We start from the raw sequence: 21,252 nt of genomic DNA, 5'->3' as shown, positions 1-21,252 counted from the left end.
AGTATTAAAAATTGTAGTAGAATGCGTGAACTATGTGCGAACTAGTGCTCTGCGGCATCGCATCTTCAGTGAGCTGTGTAAAGAAATGGGCTCTGAATTCGAAGTACTTCTGTACCATTCTAACGTTAGGTGGTTATCCCGGGGACAGGTGCTGAATCGTGTTTTTGCCGTGCGTGTGGAATTAGCCCTGTTTTTGCAAGAGCACCAACATTGTCATGCAGATTGCTTCAAAGATTCTGAGTTCATTCTCATTTTAGTGTACATGGCCGATATCTTCGCAGCTCTCAATCATCTCAATCAAAATATGCAGGGCGGTGGAGTCAACATCATCGAAGCGGAGGAAAACCTGAAGGCTTTTCAAAAAAAGCTACCGTTATGGAAACGACGAACAGAGAACAATAACTTCGCAAACTTTCCCCTGCTGGACGACTGTGTAAGTAAGATCGAAGATGTATCTGGAATCGGAGACATTTCTGTACCCGCGGAACTGAAGCAAGCAATTGCCACGCACTTAGATGAGCTTGCAAAGTCTCTCGACGGATACTTCCCTACAAGAGAGTCATGTCCAGCATGGGTGAGACAGCCGTTCACGTTTAGTGTTGAGACAACAGATGTCAATGATGAATACTTCGATGAAATCATTGAAATTCAGCAGAGCCAGGTTCAACAGCAACTCTTCAGAACAACAACGCTTTCAACGTTTTGGTGTCAACAAATGGTAACGTACCCTGTTATTGCTAAGAAAGCTCTGGAGATGTTCATACCGTGTGTTACAACATATCTTTGCGAGCAATCCTTTTCGAGGATGCTGGACATAAAAACGAAGAAAAGGAACAGACTTTGTTGCGAAAATGACATGAGAGTGGCACTTGCCAAGGTGAAGCCGCGCATTTCTGAACTGGTCTCTGAAAGGCAACAGCAGAAGTCACACTGATTTGCAGTAAATATTCATTATTATGTTTTTGTTTTTGTTTGAAAATGATCATCTGTGTGAAAATGTTTTGATGATTTTGTTCTTTGAAGACAGTGATGTTGATGCACGGTTCATTTTGTGCACCAGTCAAATATATACCTATGTTTTGAATTAGATTTTTTTGTCAAGGGTTCGGTGAATGCGCATATGAAACTGGTGGGGTTCAGTACCTCCAACAAGGTTAAGAACCACTGCTCTAAGCGCTCAATTGTCCCTCTAATCACTCTGGCATCAATGCAAATGTAATTGAAAATCAAATCGAACACGTCATGAGATCCCTGACATTCAGTTTGAGCGGAATAGGATCACCTGTTGCGCAGTGAGAGCTAGCTCCTCATAGCTGGTTGATGCATGTAATGAAATGTGTTCTGAAAAGCAAGCCTATGTTGCGCAACATTTTTATATGGCCTAGGCTATGCAATTGCGTGAGAAAACAGAGTTTAGATGGCCTCTTAAAAAGGAGGATCCCATCAGCTTTCTATAGGCTAGGCCTACTATATTTATTTATAAACTATCCATGTATTAAGCACATTGCTTCGCTTTACAGCCGGAGTAGCCTACCTGGCTGACATGAAAATGAACCGCGGGAAAAGGGTCCTCCATTCGCTATTCAAGTGCATGCATACGGATGACGTATTTTTCCCCCTGGCCCTGTTCCGACAGGTGGGTGATAATGTCCCATTCTAAATCAAAACTAATTTCATACATATTATTTAGGATATGTAAAAACAAGATTAGACCTGTCTAAAATAAACAATTACTTTATTATGATGGTGTAGGCTACATTAAAGCAGTAAGGTAGGAGGAGATGTGGTAAATGGTTAAATAAATAAATATGGCCAATATACCACTGCTAAGGACTGTTCTTAAGCACGACCCAACCCTGAGTGCCTGAATACCGGCCTTAGCCGTGGTTTATTGGCCATATACCACAAACTCCCGAGGGGCCTAATTGCTATTATAATCTGGTTACCAATGTAATTAGAGCAGTAAAAATAAACGTTTTGTCATACCCGTGGTATATGGTCTGATATACTACAGCTGTCACACAATCAGAATTCAGGTCTCTAACCATCCAGTTTATAGTAAAGAGTAATCATGAAAATAAAAATGAAAACCAGATGTTTTAGGCTTAGTTATAGTCAAACACGTCAATTATGATCTTTATTTTGACACTTTGTTGCAAAATGTTTATATTTTGGTCTTTTAGTAGTAAATCTAGCTCTTTTTGCCGCTAGAGATTCAACTCTGTCATTGAAATGTTGATGTAGAGGCACTTTGAGAAGGTCCCTCTACATCATCTCAATGGAGAATGAAATCCACTCCCTTCTAGATGTGCTGTGTCGTACCACCTCAAGGCTTACTATTAAATCAGGAGATAGCGCACCTTATTTGGCAATGGTCTTAGTACGAGGAGTTTTGCCATTATATTTTGGATGATGCTTCCTTGACTAAACACCTGACGTTCCACAAAATTCAAAAGGCTTTAAGGCACATTTCTACATAGACCAAATTCAAAGTTAATGCTTACAGTTTCATACACATCGGTAATGTGTTGGGAAGAAAAGTGCAATCATCACCTTGAAAATGAAGATTAAGGGCTCAATTCAATCCAACCCAGATTGAAGTATTTACGCAGTAGCTCTATTTCCACTGGTACTGTATACACCGCAAGTGTCAATAGATGTCAGGAACTTGGCGCCACTGGTACTGTATACACCGCAAGTGTCAATAGATGTCAGGAACTTGGCGCCACTGTGAGCAAACTGTCCAGAGCCATATTTCAATCAATCAATCAAATGTATTTTTAAATCACTTTTTACATCAACAAAGTGCTTATACAGAAATCCAAGCAAATGCAGAAGTAGAAGCACGGTAGCTCCCTAGAAAGGCAGGAACCTAGGAAGAAACCTAGAGAGGAACCAGGCTCAATATACTCTTATAATCGGCCGGGGGGAGGTTATAAGAGTATATTGTGTGCTTGCAGAGCGGGTAAGTATGCTTTAGTGAGAAAGGGTTTGGGATCAGGTACAACTACATTTATGAGGGGGTTGGGCAAAGGCTGAATTTGGGGTTGAGAGTTACCCTTTAAATGGATTCATTAGACTTTTTCAAATGTAGATGTTCCAAAGGTCCACATCAGTAGCTTGTAGGCTATGCGTGGAAGCCAGGAGATGCTAAACATGTTTATGTTAATTAACGGTCAATTACCGTGAGACCAGCAGTAATTTGCTTGACAGTTTCTGGCTGACAAAATGTCATGACCGTCACAGCCCTACTCGCACACACACACACACACACACACACACACACACACACACACACACACACACACACACACACACACACACACCTGTTCCTGCACTGAGGAACATTACGTCTCCCTGCTAATCCATTCTTCTGCATCTCTCCACACTCAGTCAGGATTTCTTTCTGTTGAACTTTAACACCTCATGTTCTTGACAGGATGACCTACAGGATGACCTACACTCTCTTTTTTCTCCTCCTCTCTCCCTCTCTCTCTTTTGAGGACTTTTTTATTATTGGTCTGTATATGTGACTGATCTAAGGACTCCACAGTATATTCTATTTCCTTGCTCAGACGAGTCAGCATCTCCCATCAGGTATGCACACGGACAGCCTGGCCGATGCACTGAACAACCTCTCAGTCCCCCTCCAGTTACCATGGCAACATGCCATGTCCCTTGTCTCCTGCCAGGATGTGTGTGTGTGTGTTTATGCGTGCATGTGTGCATGTGCGTGTGCTCATGCACGTGTGCGCTGGCACATAAGTTAACGGACATGACCCTCACACCACTACAGTGTGCCAGCTGTGATACTCACGCACCCAGGCATTCACTACCTCTTGCCGGGCCTCTCCTCTCTACATTCCACCTCCATGCTGGCCCGCAGGGGATGTTTTCCTTTCAGCAACTCACAACGGCAGAAGGGAGGTAGAACTGGAGAGGGTAGAGGACCCAAGAAAAAAGGAAAAGGGATCTGAGCATTTGAAGACTGTACTCTTATGCTGTACTCTCTGTATTAGTCTCGCTCTTGTTTGCTCTTGCTCTCTCTTCTTTCTCTGTCTCCCACCCTTTCTCTCTCCCGCTCTCTCACTCCCCCCCCAAGCCAAACTTAAAGTAGCAAATGTAGCCTTCAGTCGCCCTTATAAGATTCCATCCTCAAAATCGCCAGAGCGTTCATTCATTGAATGTATGTTACCAAGACAACCAGTTCTGGTAAAATGTCATCACGATTGCAGCTCTGTTTGAGCAGTCTGTGCCTAGTAGCCCGATCAGATCACTGTGATTACGCAACACACGCTAGGGATGATGTCATCATTGAGAGCGAGGACAGAGGAGTAAAGAGGGACTGGACGGTAATCTAATCCTATGGAATAAAAGGCATATTAGATGTATATATGTTTTAAATTGAACCTTTATTTAACTAGGCAAGTCAGTTAAGAACAAATTCTTATTTTACAATGATGGCCTACTCCGGCTAAACGCTCCTCTGACCCGGACAACGCTGGGCCAATTGTGCGCCACCCGATCACGGCTGGTTATGATACAGCCCGGGATTGAACCAGGGTCTCTAATGACGCCACTAAAACTGATATACAGTGCCATAGACTTGAGCCACTCGGGTGCCCCTTTGATTTAGTTTTATGTATATGTTTATCTGACAATATAGATCTAATGTAACTACACACTTGTGAAATGTATGAGTGAAAATGCAATAGGGCGCGCGCACACACACATGTACGTGAGAAAGAAGCAAATATTTCAAAAGTTACTGATGTCTGGAAACTGAAAACAGAGTTCATAGAGATACGTTTTCTTCAGCAGCTGACACACAGCAATACCTTGCCAGCTACTTTGCACTTTTTTTGGCAGGCACGCACAAGCACGCACACACACGCACACACACTCACACACACACGCTCACGCAAGCACGCACACGCTCACACACGCTCGCACGCACACGCGCACACACGCACGCACAGTGATGATGGCTCTTTTGCACACACACACACTTCATGGGCTGACTCTGCATAGTACATAATGATCTCTCTTGCCAGTATGGTGAGAGCTGCAAGGGCTCAGGTGTAGTGGAGTGTTGGACTGTAGCTACATGATTTAAAACGAGAACACTGCTTAATTATTAACACTTCTCTGAATTATGAACTGAGTGTTATGAAGACACTTCTTTCTGCTCCCCGTGTGTGTGTGTTTGTGTGTGTGTGTGTGTGTGTGTGTGTGTGTGTGTGTGTGTGTGTGTGTGTGTGTGTGTGTGTGTGTGTGTGTGTGTGTGTGTGTGTGTGTGCTTGCGTGCGTACCATATCTCTATCAACATGTTAAATGTGTAACCAGAGAGGAAAAAAATTCTAGATCACCTGTACTCCACACACAGAGACGCGTACAAAACTCACCCTTGTCCTCCATTTGGTAAATCCGACCACAACTCTATCCTCCTGATTCCTGCTTACAAGCAAAAATTAAAGCAACATTCGCACTGAGCTAAAGGGTAGAGCTGCCGCTTTCAAGATGCGGGACTCTAACCCGGAAGCTTGCAAGAAATCCCACTATGCCCTGCGACGAACCATCAAACAGGCAAAGCGTCAATACAGGGCTAAGATTGAATCATACTACACCGGCTCCGATGCTCGTCGGATGTGGCAGGGCTTGCAAACTATTACACAAGCCTACCAGACGAGCTAAATCACTTCTATGCTCGCTTCGAGGCAAGCAACACTGAGGCACTCATGAGAGCATCAGCTGTTCCGAACGACTGTGTGATCACGCTCTCCGTAGCTGACGTGAGTAAGACCTTTACCTAGCAGAGACTTGTAGATAACCTGTAGCCAGTGGATTTGGTGACGAGTATGAAGCGAGGGCCAACCAACGAGAGCGTACAGGTCGCAATTGTGGGTAGTGTATGGGGCTTTGCACTTTGCACGGATGCACTGTGATAGACTGCCTCCAGTTTGTTGAGTAAAGTGTTGGAGGCTATTTTATAGATGACATCACAGAAGTCGAGGATCGGTAGGATGGTCAGTTTTACGAGGGTATGTTTGGCAGCATGAGTGAAGGATGCTTTGTTGCGATATAGGAAGCCGATTCTAGATTTAATTTTGGATTGGAGATGCTTAATGTGAGTCTGGAAGGAGAGTTTACAGTCTAACCAGACACCCAGGTATTTGTAGTTGTCCACGTATTCTAAATCAGAGCCGTCCAGAGTAGTGACGGCCGAGCAGGTGCGGGCAGTGATCGATTGAATAGCATGCATTTAGTTTTACTTGCATATAAGAGCAGTTGGAGGCCACGGAAGGAGTGTTGTATGGCATTTCACTCCACACTGCCCTTTCCCACCTGGACAAAAGGAACACCTATGTGAGAATGCTGTTAATTGACTACAGCACAGCGTTCAACACCATAGTACCCGCAAAGCTAATCACCAAGCTAAGGATCCTGGGACTAAACACCTCCCTCTGCAACTGGATCCTGGACTTCCTGACAGGCCGCCGCCAGGTGGTGAGGGTAGGTAGCAACACATCTGCCACGCTGATCCTCAACACTGGAGATCCCCCGGGGTGCGTGCTCAGTCCCCTTCTGTACTCCCTGTTCACCCACGAAAGGGAGCACCGAGCACGTCCCCATTCTCATTGACGGGGCTGTAGTGGAGCAGGTTGAGAGCTTCAAATTCCTTGGTGTCCACATCAACAACAAACTAGATTGGTCCAAACACAATAAGACAGTCGTGAAAAGGGCACGACAAAGCCTATTCCCCCTCAGGAAACCAAAAAGATTTGGCATGGGTCCTGAGATCCTCAAAAGTTCTACAGCTGCAACATCGAGAGCATCCTGACCGGTTGCATCACTGCCTGGTACGGCAATTGCTCGGCCTCCGACCGCAAAGCACTTCAAAGAGTAGTGCGTACGGCCCAGTACATCACTGGGGCAAAGCTGCCTGCCATCCAGGACCTCTACACAAGGCGGAGTCAGAGGAAGGCCCTAAAAATTGTCAAAGATCCCAGCCACCCCAGTCATAGACTGTTCTCTCAACTACCGCATGGCAAGCGGTACCAGAGTGCCAAGTCTAGGACAATAAGGCTTTTCAACTGTTTTGCATTGTGTACCCCCCCCCCCACCTCCCCCCCACAACCCCTCTTTTATGCTGCTGCTTCTCTCGAATTTATCTTATATGCATAGTCACTTTAATTATACGTTCATGTACATACTACCTAAATTGGCCCGACCAACTAGTGCTCCCGCACAGTCCCACCACCCGCCAACCCCTCTTTTTACGCTTCTGCTACTCTCTGTTCATCATATATGCATAGTCGCTTTAACAATACTTACATGTACATACTACCTCAATAAGCCTGACTAACAGGTGTCTGTATATAGCCTTGCTACTCTTTTTTCACGTCTTTTTACTGTTGTTTTATTTCTTTACTTACCTACACACACACACACGTTTTTTCGCACCATTGGTTAGAGCCTGTAAGTAAGCATTTCACTGTAAGGTTTACAACTGTTGTATTCGGCGCACGTGACAAATAAACTTTGATTTGAGCAGCCAGCCAGACAACGTTATCTCTATGCTCCCCATACTGTACTGTCGTTAGTCATCCTAGCTTTAGTTAGGCTAGCCAGCTTAACAGTGGAGGCTCCTCAGAGGAGTAAGGGGAGGACCATCCACCTCAGTGGATTTCATAAAAATAAAAATAGTGAAACATTAAAGTTATCCTTTTTAGATCAAACTATACTAAACATATTCACGTCACCAAATATTTGATTAAAACACACTGTTTTGCAATGAAGGTTACAGTAGCCTCAACAGCACACTGTAGGGTAGCACCATGTTGTAGCTGAAGGACAGCTAGTTTCAGTCCTCCTCTGGGTACATTGACTTCAAAACAAAACCTAGGAGGCTCATGGTTCTCACCCCCTTCCATAGACGTACACAGTAATTGACAACTTCCAGAGGACGTCCTCCAACCTATCAGAGCTCTTGCAACATGAACTGACATTGTCCACGCATTCAAAGGATCAGAAAAGCATAAGCTACAGCTAGCTAGCACTGCAGTGCATACAATGTGGTGAGTAGTTGACTCGAAAGACAGTAGTTGAACAGTTTTGAACAAATTCATTTCTTTACAAAATGCAACTAGTTAGTATAGCCTACTCAAACACATGGCTGAAACAGAGCAGGATGCTATGTAAGCTAGCTGGCTATGGCTAACCAGCACTGGAACTCTTCCAAGTCAAGGTAAGATTTTGGTTTTATTAATTTATTGCCACCAGTGGGCTGGTGTAACTGCTAAACTACTGCATGACTGTAGCGGGTTTACTAACGTGTTAATTCTAGTAGCTATGATGTTAGCTTATATGGTGACACCGATTTAGGCTGTGTGTAGCGGTTAGCGGTTATGGTATGAAGGTTTGGAAAGTTTTTTTTGCCTGGTCACAGACAGCTGATGTGTTATGCTCTAAAGTCCACAAGCAAAGGGGAAGGGTGAGAGGAGGAGAGTGAGTAGAACAAAGGATGCAACAAGGAAAGTGATGATGCTGTTTGTATGTGGCTGCTATGAAAGTGAACTGTGTTTGCGTGTGATCAGGGATGTATTCATGCCACCAAATCTGTTGAAAAACATTTATTAAACGGAACAAAACGGGGATAAACATACCTGAATTTGTCCAATAGAAACTCTTGTTTACAACTGTTGGACTAATGATTGCATCCTAGATCAGCTAGATACAGGTAAAAGTGTGCAAGGCAGTATTGAATGTGTCACTGTCACCTTGATTACTCACATTTTTTCTCAACCTGTGCACCTACTTTTTAAACTTTCACTAATAGGCTAGGTTGTAGCAACCTCATGATGGGTATAGGAAAAATGTGAGTATCATTTAGTAGTCTAAACCTATCGATGTTACATTGAATTGGGTGAATGGAATATGAATGACAGTTATTCAATATGCTGTAATATAAATAAGGCCACGCTCATAAAAAAAAAAGATTGTCCTCCCTCATCTTAAACATCTCCGACCACTGCTGCTTAAGTATGCTGTAGAGCTGTCTGAAAAAAACATTTTGCTAGTTCTTCAAAGTAGATGAGGCATAGTTTCACGAACTGTCGCTATCCCTCTCTCTCATCCATTGTGTTGTGTACATTCCTCTTTCATGCGGTCTGTGTGTTTCTAACCTAATGTAGCAGGCGCAAAAGTGTATCCATTTCTGTCTGAGCTAGAAAGAACAGGCGCAATGTTTTATGGTCATTATAGTTCATTACTACGTTTCTGTGCTGAACTTGGTTGAACATTTACTTAATGAAAACTACAACTCCCTTCAGCTCAACGTCCCACAGTTGACTTGATTTCGCTCATGAATGATCTGATTTCTCTCCAGAGAAGTGGAGTGTTGGGCTCACAAAAAAAATGAACTGAATGGAATTCAAGTAATTGAACAGACGTCTGTCAATTAGTTGTTAATAAAAAATAAAAAGTTAAATACATTTTGGTTAATAGCTCAGCGTTATGTGCCATGCATGTGTTACGTATGTGTGTGTCTAACGTCTATCCATAGTACAAACACTTCCATCCTCCTCTCCATCACTACATGTACTCTTAGTCCCATAGGATTCATACATTTTCGTTGGAAATGTCCCTGTGAAAACCAACATAGCTCTCCACGACCCACGACCCATGCCCCTTGCCCAGAAGGGAACTACAGCCTCTTAATAGAAAATGACATGTAATGCTCTTAAGTGGCTTTCAAACAAGCCAGACCAATTTTGAGCTGATTACATCATGTCATGAGTGTGTGTGCATGCATACATGTGTTTCTAATTTACGACAGGCTATGCGTGCTATGTTTAAACTGCAGGGATTGATCTTGTTGTTTTCCTCATTGATGCTCCCACCTCTCTCTAATGGTCCACATGGTTGAGAGAAAATGGAAGAGGTCAGGAGACAGTGAGAGATTTCTATTAGTTACTCTCCCACAGGAAATATGCAACGTGGACTCAGGGGTAGACATAACATATTCAAACAATATCCAGTATGATATGTTGCATTTAGTATGGTATGTATTAATTTGTGGATGTCCATCATCCATTTCGTATGATAATGGTAATTACAATTTGTATGATATGTTACGAATTACAATGTGTAACGAATTTGCAATACGTATGATATGTAACAAATTTCAGTTGGTCTTGGCTAACTTTAGCAAGGTGGCTACGCTGGAGGTTAGGGTTAAGATTAGGGTTAGGAGTTAGCTAACCCTTTCCCTAACCATTTAACTAACCATGTTAAGTAGTTGCAAAGTAGCTAAAAAGTAGAAATAGTTGCAAAGGTGCTAAAATACAAAAGTTGTCCGTGATGTGATTCACATTATACGCCCACCCCGACCAACAACCCTCCTTTTACACTTTTGCCTAAAGTAACAATCTGTCTTATGTAGCTATACCAAACTTAGCATATCATACTAATTTGAGTGTCCCTGATTTTCATTTCCTATGTTATGTCTAGTCTATGAGACCAGGCTGAAATATGCTAAGATGTTTGTGTGTATTGTAGGATTTTCTGATGCTCATTTATAGAAGTTAGCGCAACACACAATCTCATCAGAATAACAACTCTGCTACAGACGCATAACGGTACATGTTGCTCTCCCTCTGCCTGTCTGTTTCTCTCTCTCTCTCTCTCTCTCTCTCTCTCTCTCCATACCACTCTGGCACATAACCTTTTCTTTACAAGCATTCTACTTCCTTAAATGTGTTTGCAATTAAGCACTAGGACTGTCACGTGATTCCTCCAATCCCTCAAAACAACTCAGACACAGTACAGTAAAGTAGCATATCCCCACCCAAAATCTGTGTCCCCTTAAAAGTCCCTACACTCCACTGGGGCCTTTAGGGGGAGCAATACCCCCTTTGTAAGGAGTAGGATACTGAAGAATTATGTTAGTTTCCCCTAGACACTGACAGGAGGTCAGTTTTGTGTTTTTCCCACCATTTGGCTTCTGATTTCCAGCTCTGTGATATATTTCTATTGTATCAATCAAATAGCTATGCAAACTTACTATATTTGAATTGTACTTTCAGGGTAAGCCGTTTTTCATAGGATGGCTCTGGTAATCTTTTATGTTATATTATTCACCACAACGGCATTTTTGTATTCTCTTATGAGCTGCACTCTTCTGAGAGTTACTAGAGCTGTATAGGGCTTACTGGTTTACTGAGGGATTCATGTAATCTGTTCATAATTTACACACTTTCAATTAGACACCCTTGATCCTACATTGTGGCATAACACCGTGGGATGTAATCTGAATTTAGATAGTTAGATCATAGAGCAGCGTTTCCTCTATCATTACTTGGACAAGAGAGACCACGGGTGAGCTGGTGACGTCACTCACCTGCAGTAAACCACAAGCAATGTATCCTAATAAGGACAATAAAATCCTGCAATTAACACTCAAAAATCTATAGTGTTTGCGTCCTAGAATGTTTTTGTCAGGGGGCCTGTGTGCCCTGCCTGGGAACAATGCATTTAGCAGTGACTTTCTTTCTGAAACTACTCTTCTACTGTGTTCCTGTGGCCTAGGTCAGTGGCGCGATCTCAGCACCATGATTTCTTTCTGCGCACGTTGGCTGGCGCTCTGGTTAAATGGCAGCATTACCATGTAACCTTTCGTTGGTTGCCGGTCCCCCTGACCAAACGCGTTTCTTTCCCTCACACAGTCGACCTGTTTCCTCACGCACACATGCCCGTGCACACAGATACAGACTCAATCCCTTTCTCTCGCTCTCTTTCTCTCTTTCTCTCTCTGACTATCTGTCGGTGTCTCACACTCGCCCTCTTGCTCTCTCTCGCTCCCTTGCTCTCATACACGCACGCACGCGCGCACACACACACACACACACTCACACAAACCCTCCTGATGCGCTGCTGCTGACCTGATCCTTGTGTTGCATGATTTATGTTCTCTCTTCTCTGAGTCGGAAATAGACGCGTTTCCATGAATATGACGTCTCTAGGGAACAAGCCTCCTTGGAGACCGGAACACTGTAACTTCCGACGAGGAGAAGTGCCTATTTCAGGCTGTGGCGCAGGAGCGGGCTGGAGCCTTAAACCTGTCGCCACGGAGACGCTGATAATTGACAGAGATTGAACTCTCGGGGTATGGTTGTGTTACAAGTCGTATGACGCAATACTCTAATTTAGATGTTAGCTGTTCCATTAAGGGAGACGTGGAGAAGTGAATCATAATGAGTGTGGAACGTTAGATAAATATGTTGTTGAGCCTGGCATACATTAGATTAGATCACGAATGGTATTAACCTCAATGAGGAAATACATTTTGAAGCATATGCAAACAAAACAATTAATAGAAAAACTAAACCATTGGATCACACTTGCTTTAATTAGTTCCAGGAAAACGGGGGTTATATTATTTGAAAATCTCACACGAGAGATGACCATCCATTGTTTCACACTTTCGTGCCCACTCCATTTAATGAGTGACTAAATGATTGACAGGAGCTAATTGAGGAGTGGTGGTTTTGGCATGATCTGGGGCTCTGGATATCTGAGTTAGTGAGCAGGACTGTGCGAGGTCAATAACCCAGCCAGAGGAGCTCGGAGCTGGGCTAAGATGACCCATCTCACCCTCTCTCAGAGCCACCCCTGGTGCTAATTGCAGCTCATAGCTGGAGACATTCATAGGAGCACTTTGCAGAGTGGTAGAGCCGGGGGATATTCAACTTGTGTGGCTGACCCTCTCCTCTACCCTTTACTCTCATTTAATTCCTTTCCATTCCTGAGGGATGATCAGACTCATATCCTAATGTCACAACTGGAAAGCATACCATCACTAAACTCACTCACTCTTTCCCCTTTTTCTTTCCCCCCCCATCCTCTTCCCGTTTGTGCACAATTAGATGAATGTCCGACACATTAGGTAATGCCACCCAGTTGTTTTTAAGCACGTGGTGAAAATGAAATGCAACCACATGTTTCCGTGTACACATGTTTTCAGGAGCACTATGGAGAGGTGGAAAATGCAAAAGGTGGGAGGCTTTGATCCCTTTTCAAGGGTGACTGGGGCGGCAGGGTAGCCTAGTGGTTAGAGCGTTGAACTAGTAACCGGAAGGTTGCAAGTTCAAATCCCTGAGCTGACAAGGTACAAATCTGTTGTTCTGCCCCTAGGCCGTCATTGAAAATAAGAATTTGTTCTTAACTGACTTGCCTAGTTAAATAAAGGTAAAAAAATAAATAAAAATAAACTGTTCATTTCAGTGAGTATGGCACGGCTGCCTTAGTTCAACTACCTTGGCTATTGCTTTATCTCCCATCTGGGAGCATAAGGACCACACAGCACTCAGTGGGTGTCCATAGAGGTCAGAAACAATAGTGTTTCATAGATGAGTGCTGGATTTGTGCTTCTAAAGCTGCTGGATTTTTTAAATTCATATTAAAGATGAACTTCAAAAGCCACATTGCATGACACCGCTAATACAACACGCACACATATGCATACACCTGATCCAGCGTACACTGGCACGTGTGTGTGTGTGTGAGTAATTTGGGCTTGCAGGCACAATCTGTATTCATATAGCACATTTAAAACAAAGCATGTGCAATCCAATGTGCTTCCCCCAAAGGAAATAAACTATAAATAGGTGTGTATGCGTTCTGTGTGACACGGAAGACAGCTAGCTCTGTTCTCTCTCTAACAATGCACCTCTATATTCCCATCGCGAAAGTCAACAAACCACACCACCAGGTGAAAACCTTCAATGTGATCTTTTCTACTGTTCAAACCTCCTGAGATCTCTGTAATGATGCAGAGAATTTGGAGGACTCGTCTCTCTATCTCTCTCCAACACACCGCCTTATGTAATGATTGTGATGCTTATGTAAGAAGAGAGAGAGAGAGTAGTCAAGTCTCTGTTGTTCCTCGGCAGCCCTCTGCCCCCAGCAAGCCATCACAGCTCAGTTCAATCCTGCCTGATCCAGTCCAGATTTCAAAGTCAGGGATTTGAGGTGTGTGTGTGTGTGTGTGTGTGTGTGTGTGTGTGTGTGCGTGTGCGCGTGTGCGTGTGCGCGTGCGCCCACCATCCACACTGTGATGCCACACAGAAGTGACAGGTTATCTTAACTTCACATACTGTCCCATGGAGCAAAGTTATCACTGATTTAAAACCCCTCTCACACAACAAAACACAAAGCCCTATCAGAGGTGTTGGCTTCTTTTTTTTTATTACTTACACTGAACAAAAATATAAACGCAACATGTAAAGTGTTGGTCCCATGTTTCATGAGCTGAACTAAAAGATCCCCAAAATGTTCCATAAGCACAGAAGGCTTATTTCTCTCAAATTATGTGCACAAATTTGTTTAAATCCCTCTTAGTGAGCATTTCTCTTTTGCCAAGATAATCCATCCACCTGACAGGTGTGGCATAGCAAGAAGCTGACACAGGTGCACCTTGTGCTGGGGACAATAAAAGGCCATTCTAAAATGTGCAGTTTTATCACACAACACAATGCCACAGATGTCTCATATTTTGAGGGAGCGTGCAATTGGTCTGCTGACTGCAGGAATGTCCTCCAGAGCTGTTGCCAGAGACTTTAATGTTAATTTCTCTACCATAAGCCGTCTCCAAAATCGTTTTAGAGAAATTGGCTGTACATCCAATTGCCTCACAACCGCAGACAATGTATGGGGTCATGTGGGCGAGCAGTTTGCTGATGTTAACGTTGTGAACAGAGTGCCCCATGGTGGCGGTGGGGTTATGGTATGGGCAGGCATAAGCTATGGACAACGAAAACAATTGCATTGTAATTGATGGCAATTTGAACGCACAGAAATACCGTGACGAGATCCTGATGCCCATTGTGAGGTATCTGTGACCAAATGATGCATATCCATTTTCCCAGTCATGTGAAATCCATAGACTGGGGCCTAATGAAATGATTTCAATTGACTGATTTCCTCATATGAACTGTAACTCAGTAAAATCTTTGAAATGTTGCGTTTTATATTTTTGTTCAGTATATATTTAACCATGACTGAAACCTTCAGAAGAAATCGATTGAGGAGCTGAAAGGATTGACTTCTAGCTTGACAATGCAATAAACCAAAGAGGTGTTCAACAGTCTTAAACTATACAATAACTACAACCACCTCTGAAGCCTCAATGTATTGGATTGGAATTGTGTGTCCAAATGAAAAAGCTTTCCAGATTACTTTTAACATTGGAATCGATTGCTCTTTGACACTTGGTTATAGTAACCATCATGTGCTATGAGAGAGTCTGTGGAGCGTGTGCGTTCATCTCGTGCTAGCTACTATGTGTAACGTGCCTTCGAGTAAAACCAAATCGTATCTTACCTCTCTGACGGTTTTTAAGAGCAGATACAACAGCCGTAGCTCCTCTATCACCCCTTACAGCACTTTGTGTTGTCCTAATACCATGTCATTCTCCCTAGCCATACCAGAGGATCAAGCTTTTTCCAGTATGGCACTACGCACTTAGCCAGACTATTGCAGTATGTACAGTAGAATCGATGATGTATTTCCAGCAATGGTTAATGCAGCCGAAAGCATGTTGTTTTAAGCCGTCAGACAGGACATTGAGTAGACTTTAGCGTAGGGATTTAAACTTGAGGATGTCTAAATAAGGGCCAGGGCACTGAAAGCTATTACTGTGGATTCAGAATATTTACAGAATCTATGATGAGATTACTTGTGTGTGATGCCTCATCGCCATGGTAACAATAACTTTTTCTACATGGGGTGGGGTCTCGGTCAGCGGTTACTGTAATGTATGTGGATGTGGAGCTTTGTCCTTCCTGCAGGGGTGTTCTTTCCCGGTGCCAGGCTGAGCAGAGATGAGTTTCTGTGGGCATGACCTGTCAGACTAACCCCTCTCCTCTCCAGTCCTCCACACGCGCTCTCTTCTCCAACCCTGCACCCTCACACCGCTTAGGGCTTAATCCTAACTGGGAAACGGATGCGTAAGTTTTATGGAAATCCTGCATTGGTTCTATGTGATTTTTAATTTAGGACTCAAACCTTGTGTGTAAAATATGTGTGTGTATGCTTTCATACGGCTTCAAAATGAAATGCAAAGATCCTCTGTATGGAGTGGTAAGACTAGGGAGAATGAAGGACACGGTCAAAGATGTCCCAAAACATGGTACAATCTGTCTGGGCTATCTCTTTTCAATTAGGGATTTATTCAGTTGATTCATGGACAGAATTGACCCTAACCCTGGCCACTACCACCACATTTAACCATGGCAAGGTGACTGGGGATATAAATACAAACAGTGTAGTTATTCCCTCCGTAAGGCAATCAAAAAGGCAAAACGTCAATACAGAGACAAAGTGGAGTCGCAATTCAACGGCTCAGACATGAGATGTATGTGGCAGGGTCTACAGACAGGAAAACCAGCCACGTCACAGAAACCGACATCTTGCTTCCAGATAAGCTAAAAACCTTTTTCACCCCACCTTGAGGATAAAACAGTGCCACTGACGCGGCCAGCTACCAAGGACTGTGGGCTCTCCTTCTCCATGGCTGACGTGATTAAGACATTTAAGTGTGTTGTTGTGTCTTTGGCTATGCCGGATTAAGTGATATGACATGCTATTCTATAAAATCCTTTCTCCGTAATTAATATTACCTGATTGAGCTAATTATGTAAATGTAATTAACTAGAGAGTCGGGGCACCACGAAATAATATTTATAGAGCTGTTATCTTCCGAATAAACTCTTAAAGACCTAGTAATATTTTACATCCATAGCAGTCAATATTAATCGTCACCTTAATTCAGTCTCATCTGAAAGATGTCAATTCTTCACGAACCCTGGCTAACAAGTTGAATCAGCAATGCAAAATTGGGTTCAATGATTTATTTACTAAATACCTAACTAATCATACAGAATTACATATACAAAGAATGAATCATACCTTGATTACAAATAACGTCATAAAGGAAAACGTCCCTGGCGGGCGGAACAGATATGACAGCTGGTTACACAAAAGAAAAGGGGCTGGGTTTGAGTGAAAGAGCAGAGCGGGAAGACTGAGGGACAAAGGGAGAAGCTGTGCTATCATAAATTCAGTATCTTATGCATTCTAAATTACCGCCCATTTGGAAAAGGAAAATGCAATAAATATTTACTCTGAGCTGCGCTTCGGTAGGTTGGTGGTAGATGGAAGGCCGTGTTGCCAAACCGAGTCCTTTGTCCTTTAAAGAATGTCTCTGGTGGTCAATTGGATACGTTGTAGTAACGTCGTTGTGTGATAGATGGGCTACTCTGTCTGTTCTTTCCTAGACCACATTTGCAGCTACTGTTGCTAACTCAACAGCTAGGAGGTATCACTTCTGTAGTGAATAAGAGTTCAAAGTTTATACCATTCGCAATCAAAGCGCACACTGAGGTTGGCTTAGTTCTCTAGTTGACATGTTAGTCCTTTTAACGCAGAGGCTGCAGACCTCACGTACTTGGAACGGGAGATTATATTGTCGTCAAGGGCTTATATAGTGGAGGGAGAAGGGTGTGTTTCACAGTCTACAGCCCATGTCTCTTCACAGGGGCGGGCCACTGATTGAGCAGAGCCCTAACCTTATGAAAACCCACATCTCTCATTTGGAAGCTACAATTACATTTAATCTCTTCACCAATAATTTTATATTCAAACATTTAAATTGAACAATAATTCCATGTGAATCCGATAACTACAATGTGCAGACTTTCCACTGTAGAGTTTATGACATCTTATCTTTTCTCAGAGGACAACCGAAATGACATCATATTCATTAAGTACCACCACATATGTTCAATTGGTCAGATTACCATAATATAGTTCATTTCCCCCCACCTTCTGATGTTCCCAGAATCTCTATGTTAACCAAGGGGTTTTCAAATTTCACATCAGTAGGGTAGAGAGAGGAAAAAGGGGGAAGAGGTATTTATAACTGTCATAAACCTACCCCCAGGCCAACGTCATGACAGTGTTAACCCTCGAAGGTCCAGACGGTATCCCTAGCCGCTTCCCCAGAGCATGCGCAGACCACCTGGCTGGTGTGTTATGGACATGTTCAATCTCTCCCTATCCCAGTCTGCTGTACCCAAATGCTTCAAGATGTCTGCCATTGTTCCTGTACCCAAGAAAGCAAAGGTAATTGAACTAAATGACTATCGCCCTGTAGCACTCACTTCTGTCATCATGAAGTGCTTTGAGAGACTAGTCAAGGATCATAGCAGCTCTACCTTACCTGACACCCTAGAACCATTTCAATTTGCTTACCACCCTAATTGATCCACAGATGATGCAATCGCCATTGCACTGTACACTGCCCTATCCCATCTGGACAAGAGGAATACCTATGTAAGAATGCTGTTGATTGACTACAGCTCAGCATTCAACACCAAAGTACCCTCCAAACTCATCATTAAGCTCGAGGCCCTAGGTCTGAACCTGGGTCCTGAACTTCCTTACAGGCCCCCCCTGGGTGGTGGAGGTAGGAAACAAAACCTCCACTTCACTGATCCTCAACACTTTACTCCCTGTTCACCCATGACTGCGTGGCCACGCACACACCTCCAACTCAATCAACAAGTTTGCAGAGGACACAACAGTAGTAGGCATGATTAACAACAATGACGAGGCAGCCTACAGGGAGGAGGTGAGGGCCCTGGGAGTGTGGTCACAGGAAAATAACCTCTCACTCAACGTAAACAAAACAAAGGAGCTGATCGTGGACTTCAGAAAACAGCAGAGGGAGCACGCCCATATCCACATTGACGGGACCGCAGTGGAGAAGGTGGAAAGCTTCAAGTTTCTCTGAGTACACATCACAGACAAACTGAAATAGTCCACCCACACAGACAGTGTGGTGAAGACCTACAGCACCCAATGTCACAGGAAGGCCAAAAGGATCATCAAGGACAACAACCCCCCGAGCCACTGCCTGTTCACCCCGCTATCATCCAGAAGGCGAGGTCACTACAGATGCATCAAAGCTGGGATCGAGAGACAGAAGCTGTGGTTCAATCTCAAGGCCATCAGACAGTTAAATAGCCATCACTAGCACCCTAGAGGCTGCTGCCCTATATACATAGACTTGAAATCACTGGCCACTTTAGTAATGTTTACATATTTTGAATTACTCCTCTCATATGTAAATACTTTATCCTATTCTACTGTATTTTAGTCTATGCCACTCCGACATTGCGTGTCCATATATTTCTATATTCTTAATTCTATTAATTTATTTCAGATTTGTGTGTATTGTTAGATATTACTGCACTGTTAGAGATAGAAACACAAGCATTTCGCAATTACATCAGCTTAATGTGTATGTGACCAATAATTTTATTTTATTTTCTACCAAGAATCACTGAACTAAGCTGAAGTGAACTCCAACACAAAATTGGGTAAGGGAGCCATCTTCTTTACCTAAGTGTCTAGCCAACTGTTGTTTTGGTGTTTGTTGATGTCTTCATTTGTTTGTTGTTGGTTGGAGTGTGGTTGAGGTATTTGTAATTATTTGCACCGTGTGTGTGCCTGTGTGTGGAGCTTTGTTTAGTGAAGCCATACTTGCTAGTTGCGCTGTTGGCAGCAGGGTTGGTTGGGTGAGTGGCTCCCTGAGTGATTGCCCTGTATGAGAGTGGGCAGCACTGGGCACAGAGTGGGCACTAGCCCTAGCACTGGTTGCTTTGGCTGCAGAGCCACAGTGTGAAATGCATTCCGGTGTGTTGCTGACCTGCCAACTGAATGGTACAGTAGTGCCTACTAGGAGAATATCTCTGTACTGTACTAAAAGGATGGTGGGAGGAAGGGATGGATTGAGGGTTTTGAAGCCAGGTTTTCTAACCATGATCGTACTATGTAGTTGATTCAGCTTACTGGAACACACTATTTGAAATCCACTCTGGACAATAGTATCTGTTAAATGATTAAAATGGGAATGTAAAATTGGAAGGAGGTAGGGGGATAGATATTATACACTTTCTAAGGGACGAGGCCATTAAAATCCAACACAACGATGTGTCTTACAACCCTACACAATTCACACATCCTCACCCTTTCTTTTCTCTCTCTCTCTCTCTCTCTCTCTCTCTCTCTCTCTCTCTCTCTCTCTCTTTTGGGCCTTGTCAGTTCTTATGAGCTGAAATGGTTGTGTTCGGGCACTGAGGGCAGGCTGAAGCTCGCTGACTCACACAACCTCTTGGGTGTTCAGAGGGAGAATGTCACTGCACATTGTGCAGCCATCAACACGCACATACATTCACACACACGGCTCCCCTTACAAGTACACACAAACAAACACACCCTGGCATGTGTGCGTGTACACACACACTCATGGCAATGCTATTTTTAGGTCCTGTCACTCAAATGGACTGTGTATGATAGTGCCACTGCACAGGTTTCTGCTGCATTAAATGAGACAGTGTTTTCACAGTAATATTGTGCGTTTTTTCTCTCCAGCACTACATGAGTTCCCCACAGACCTGTTCACCAACAAGGAGCGCACAGAGGGAGCGGTGGCCTTACATGTCCTATTTGTGAGTGTAACCCCCCCCACCCCACCACCTCCCCGTTCTACACTCAACACACTATCTACTCTACATACAATGGCTACCTGCCATTGACCGTGTGATGCAATGCATTGACAAGCAGGATTGTGTCTTTTACACAGTTGCAGTGGTGGAAAACGTACCCAGTAGTCATAAAAGTAAAGATACCTTAATAAAAATTGACTCAAGTAAAAGTGAGTCACCCAGTAAAATACTACTTGAGGAAAATATACTTAAGTATCAAAAGTGATCTTAACATTCTTTATATTAAGCAAAACAGACGTCACTATTTTCTTGTTTTATTATTATATGGATAGCCAGGGGCACACTCCAACACTCCAACACTCCAACACTCGGACATCATTTTTAAACGAAGCATTCGTGTTTAGTGAGTCCGCCAGATCAGAGACAGTATGGATGACCAGGGACGTTCTCTTGATAAGTGTGTGAATTGGACAAATGTTTTGTCCTGCTAAGCATTCGAAATGTAACTAGTACTTTTGGGTGTCAGGGAAAATGTATGGAGTAAAAAAGTACATAATTGTCTTTAGTAATGTAGTGAAGTAAAAGATACTCCAAAAAACGACTTAAGTAGTACTTTAAAGTATTTTTGCTTAAATAATTTACACCACGGCAAGGTTGCCTAGCCATCATAAAAAGGGCAGCG

General features: G+C 43.3%; 1 protein-coding gene across 2 annotated transcripts in view; it reads left to right on the top strand.

Moving 5' to 3' along the window:
- slc24a3 (solute carrier family 24 member 3) overlaps window positions 1-21,252 on the top strand; it is a 101,213-nt gene that overhangs the window by 68,886 nt on the left and 11,075 nt on the right. For both annotated transcript variants that reach the window (XM_021610716.3, XM_090239746.1), the window contains exon 3: window positions 20,497-20,573. In XM_021610716.3, coding sequence (XP_021466391.1) covers window positions 20,497-20,573 — 77 coding nt within the window. The remainder of the gene's footprint in view (window positions 1-20,496; window positions 20,574-21,252) is intronic.

The sequence above is a fragment of the Oncorhynchus mykiss genome, chromosome 1 (assembly GCF_057628025.1).
Source record: "Oncorhynchus mykiss isolate SJ-2025 chromosome 1, ASM5762802v1, whole genome shotgun sequence".
NCBI lineage: Eukaryota > Metazoa > Chordata > Actinopteri > Salmoniformes > Salmonidae > Oncorhynchus > Oncorhynchus mykiss.
The sequence above is the reverse complement of the archived record's forward strand: the minus strand, read 5'-3'. Positions and strand labels throughout refer to the sequence as shown.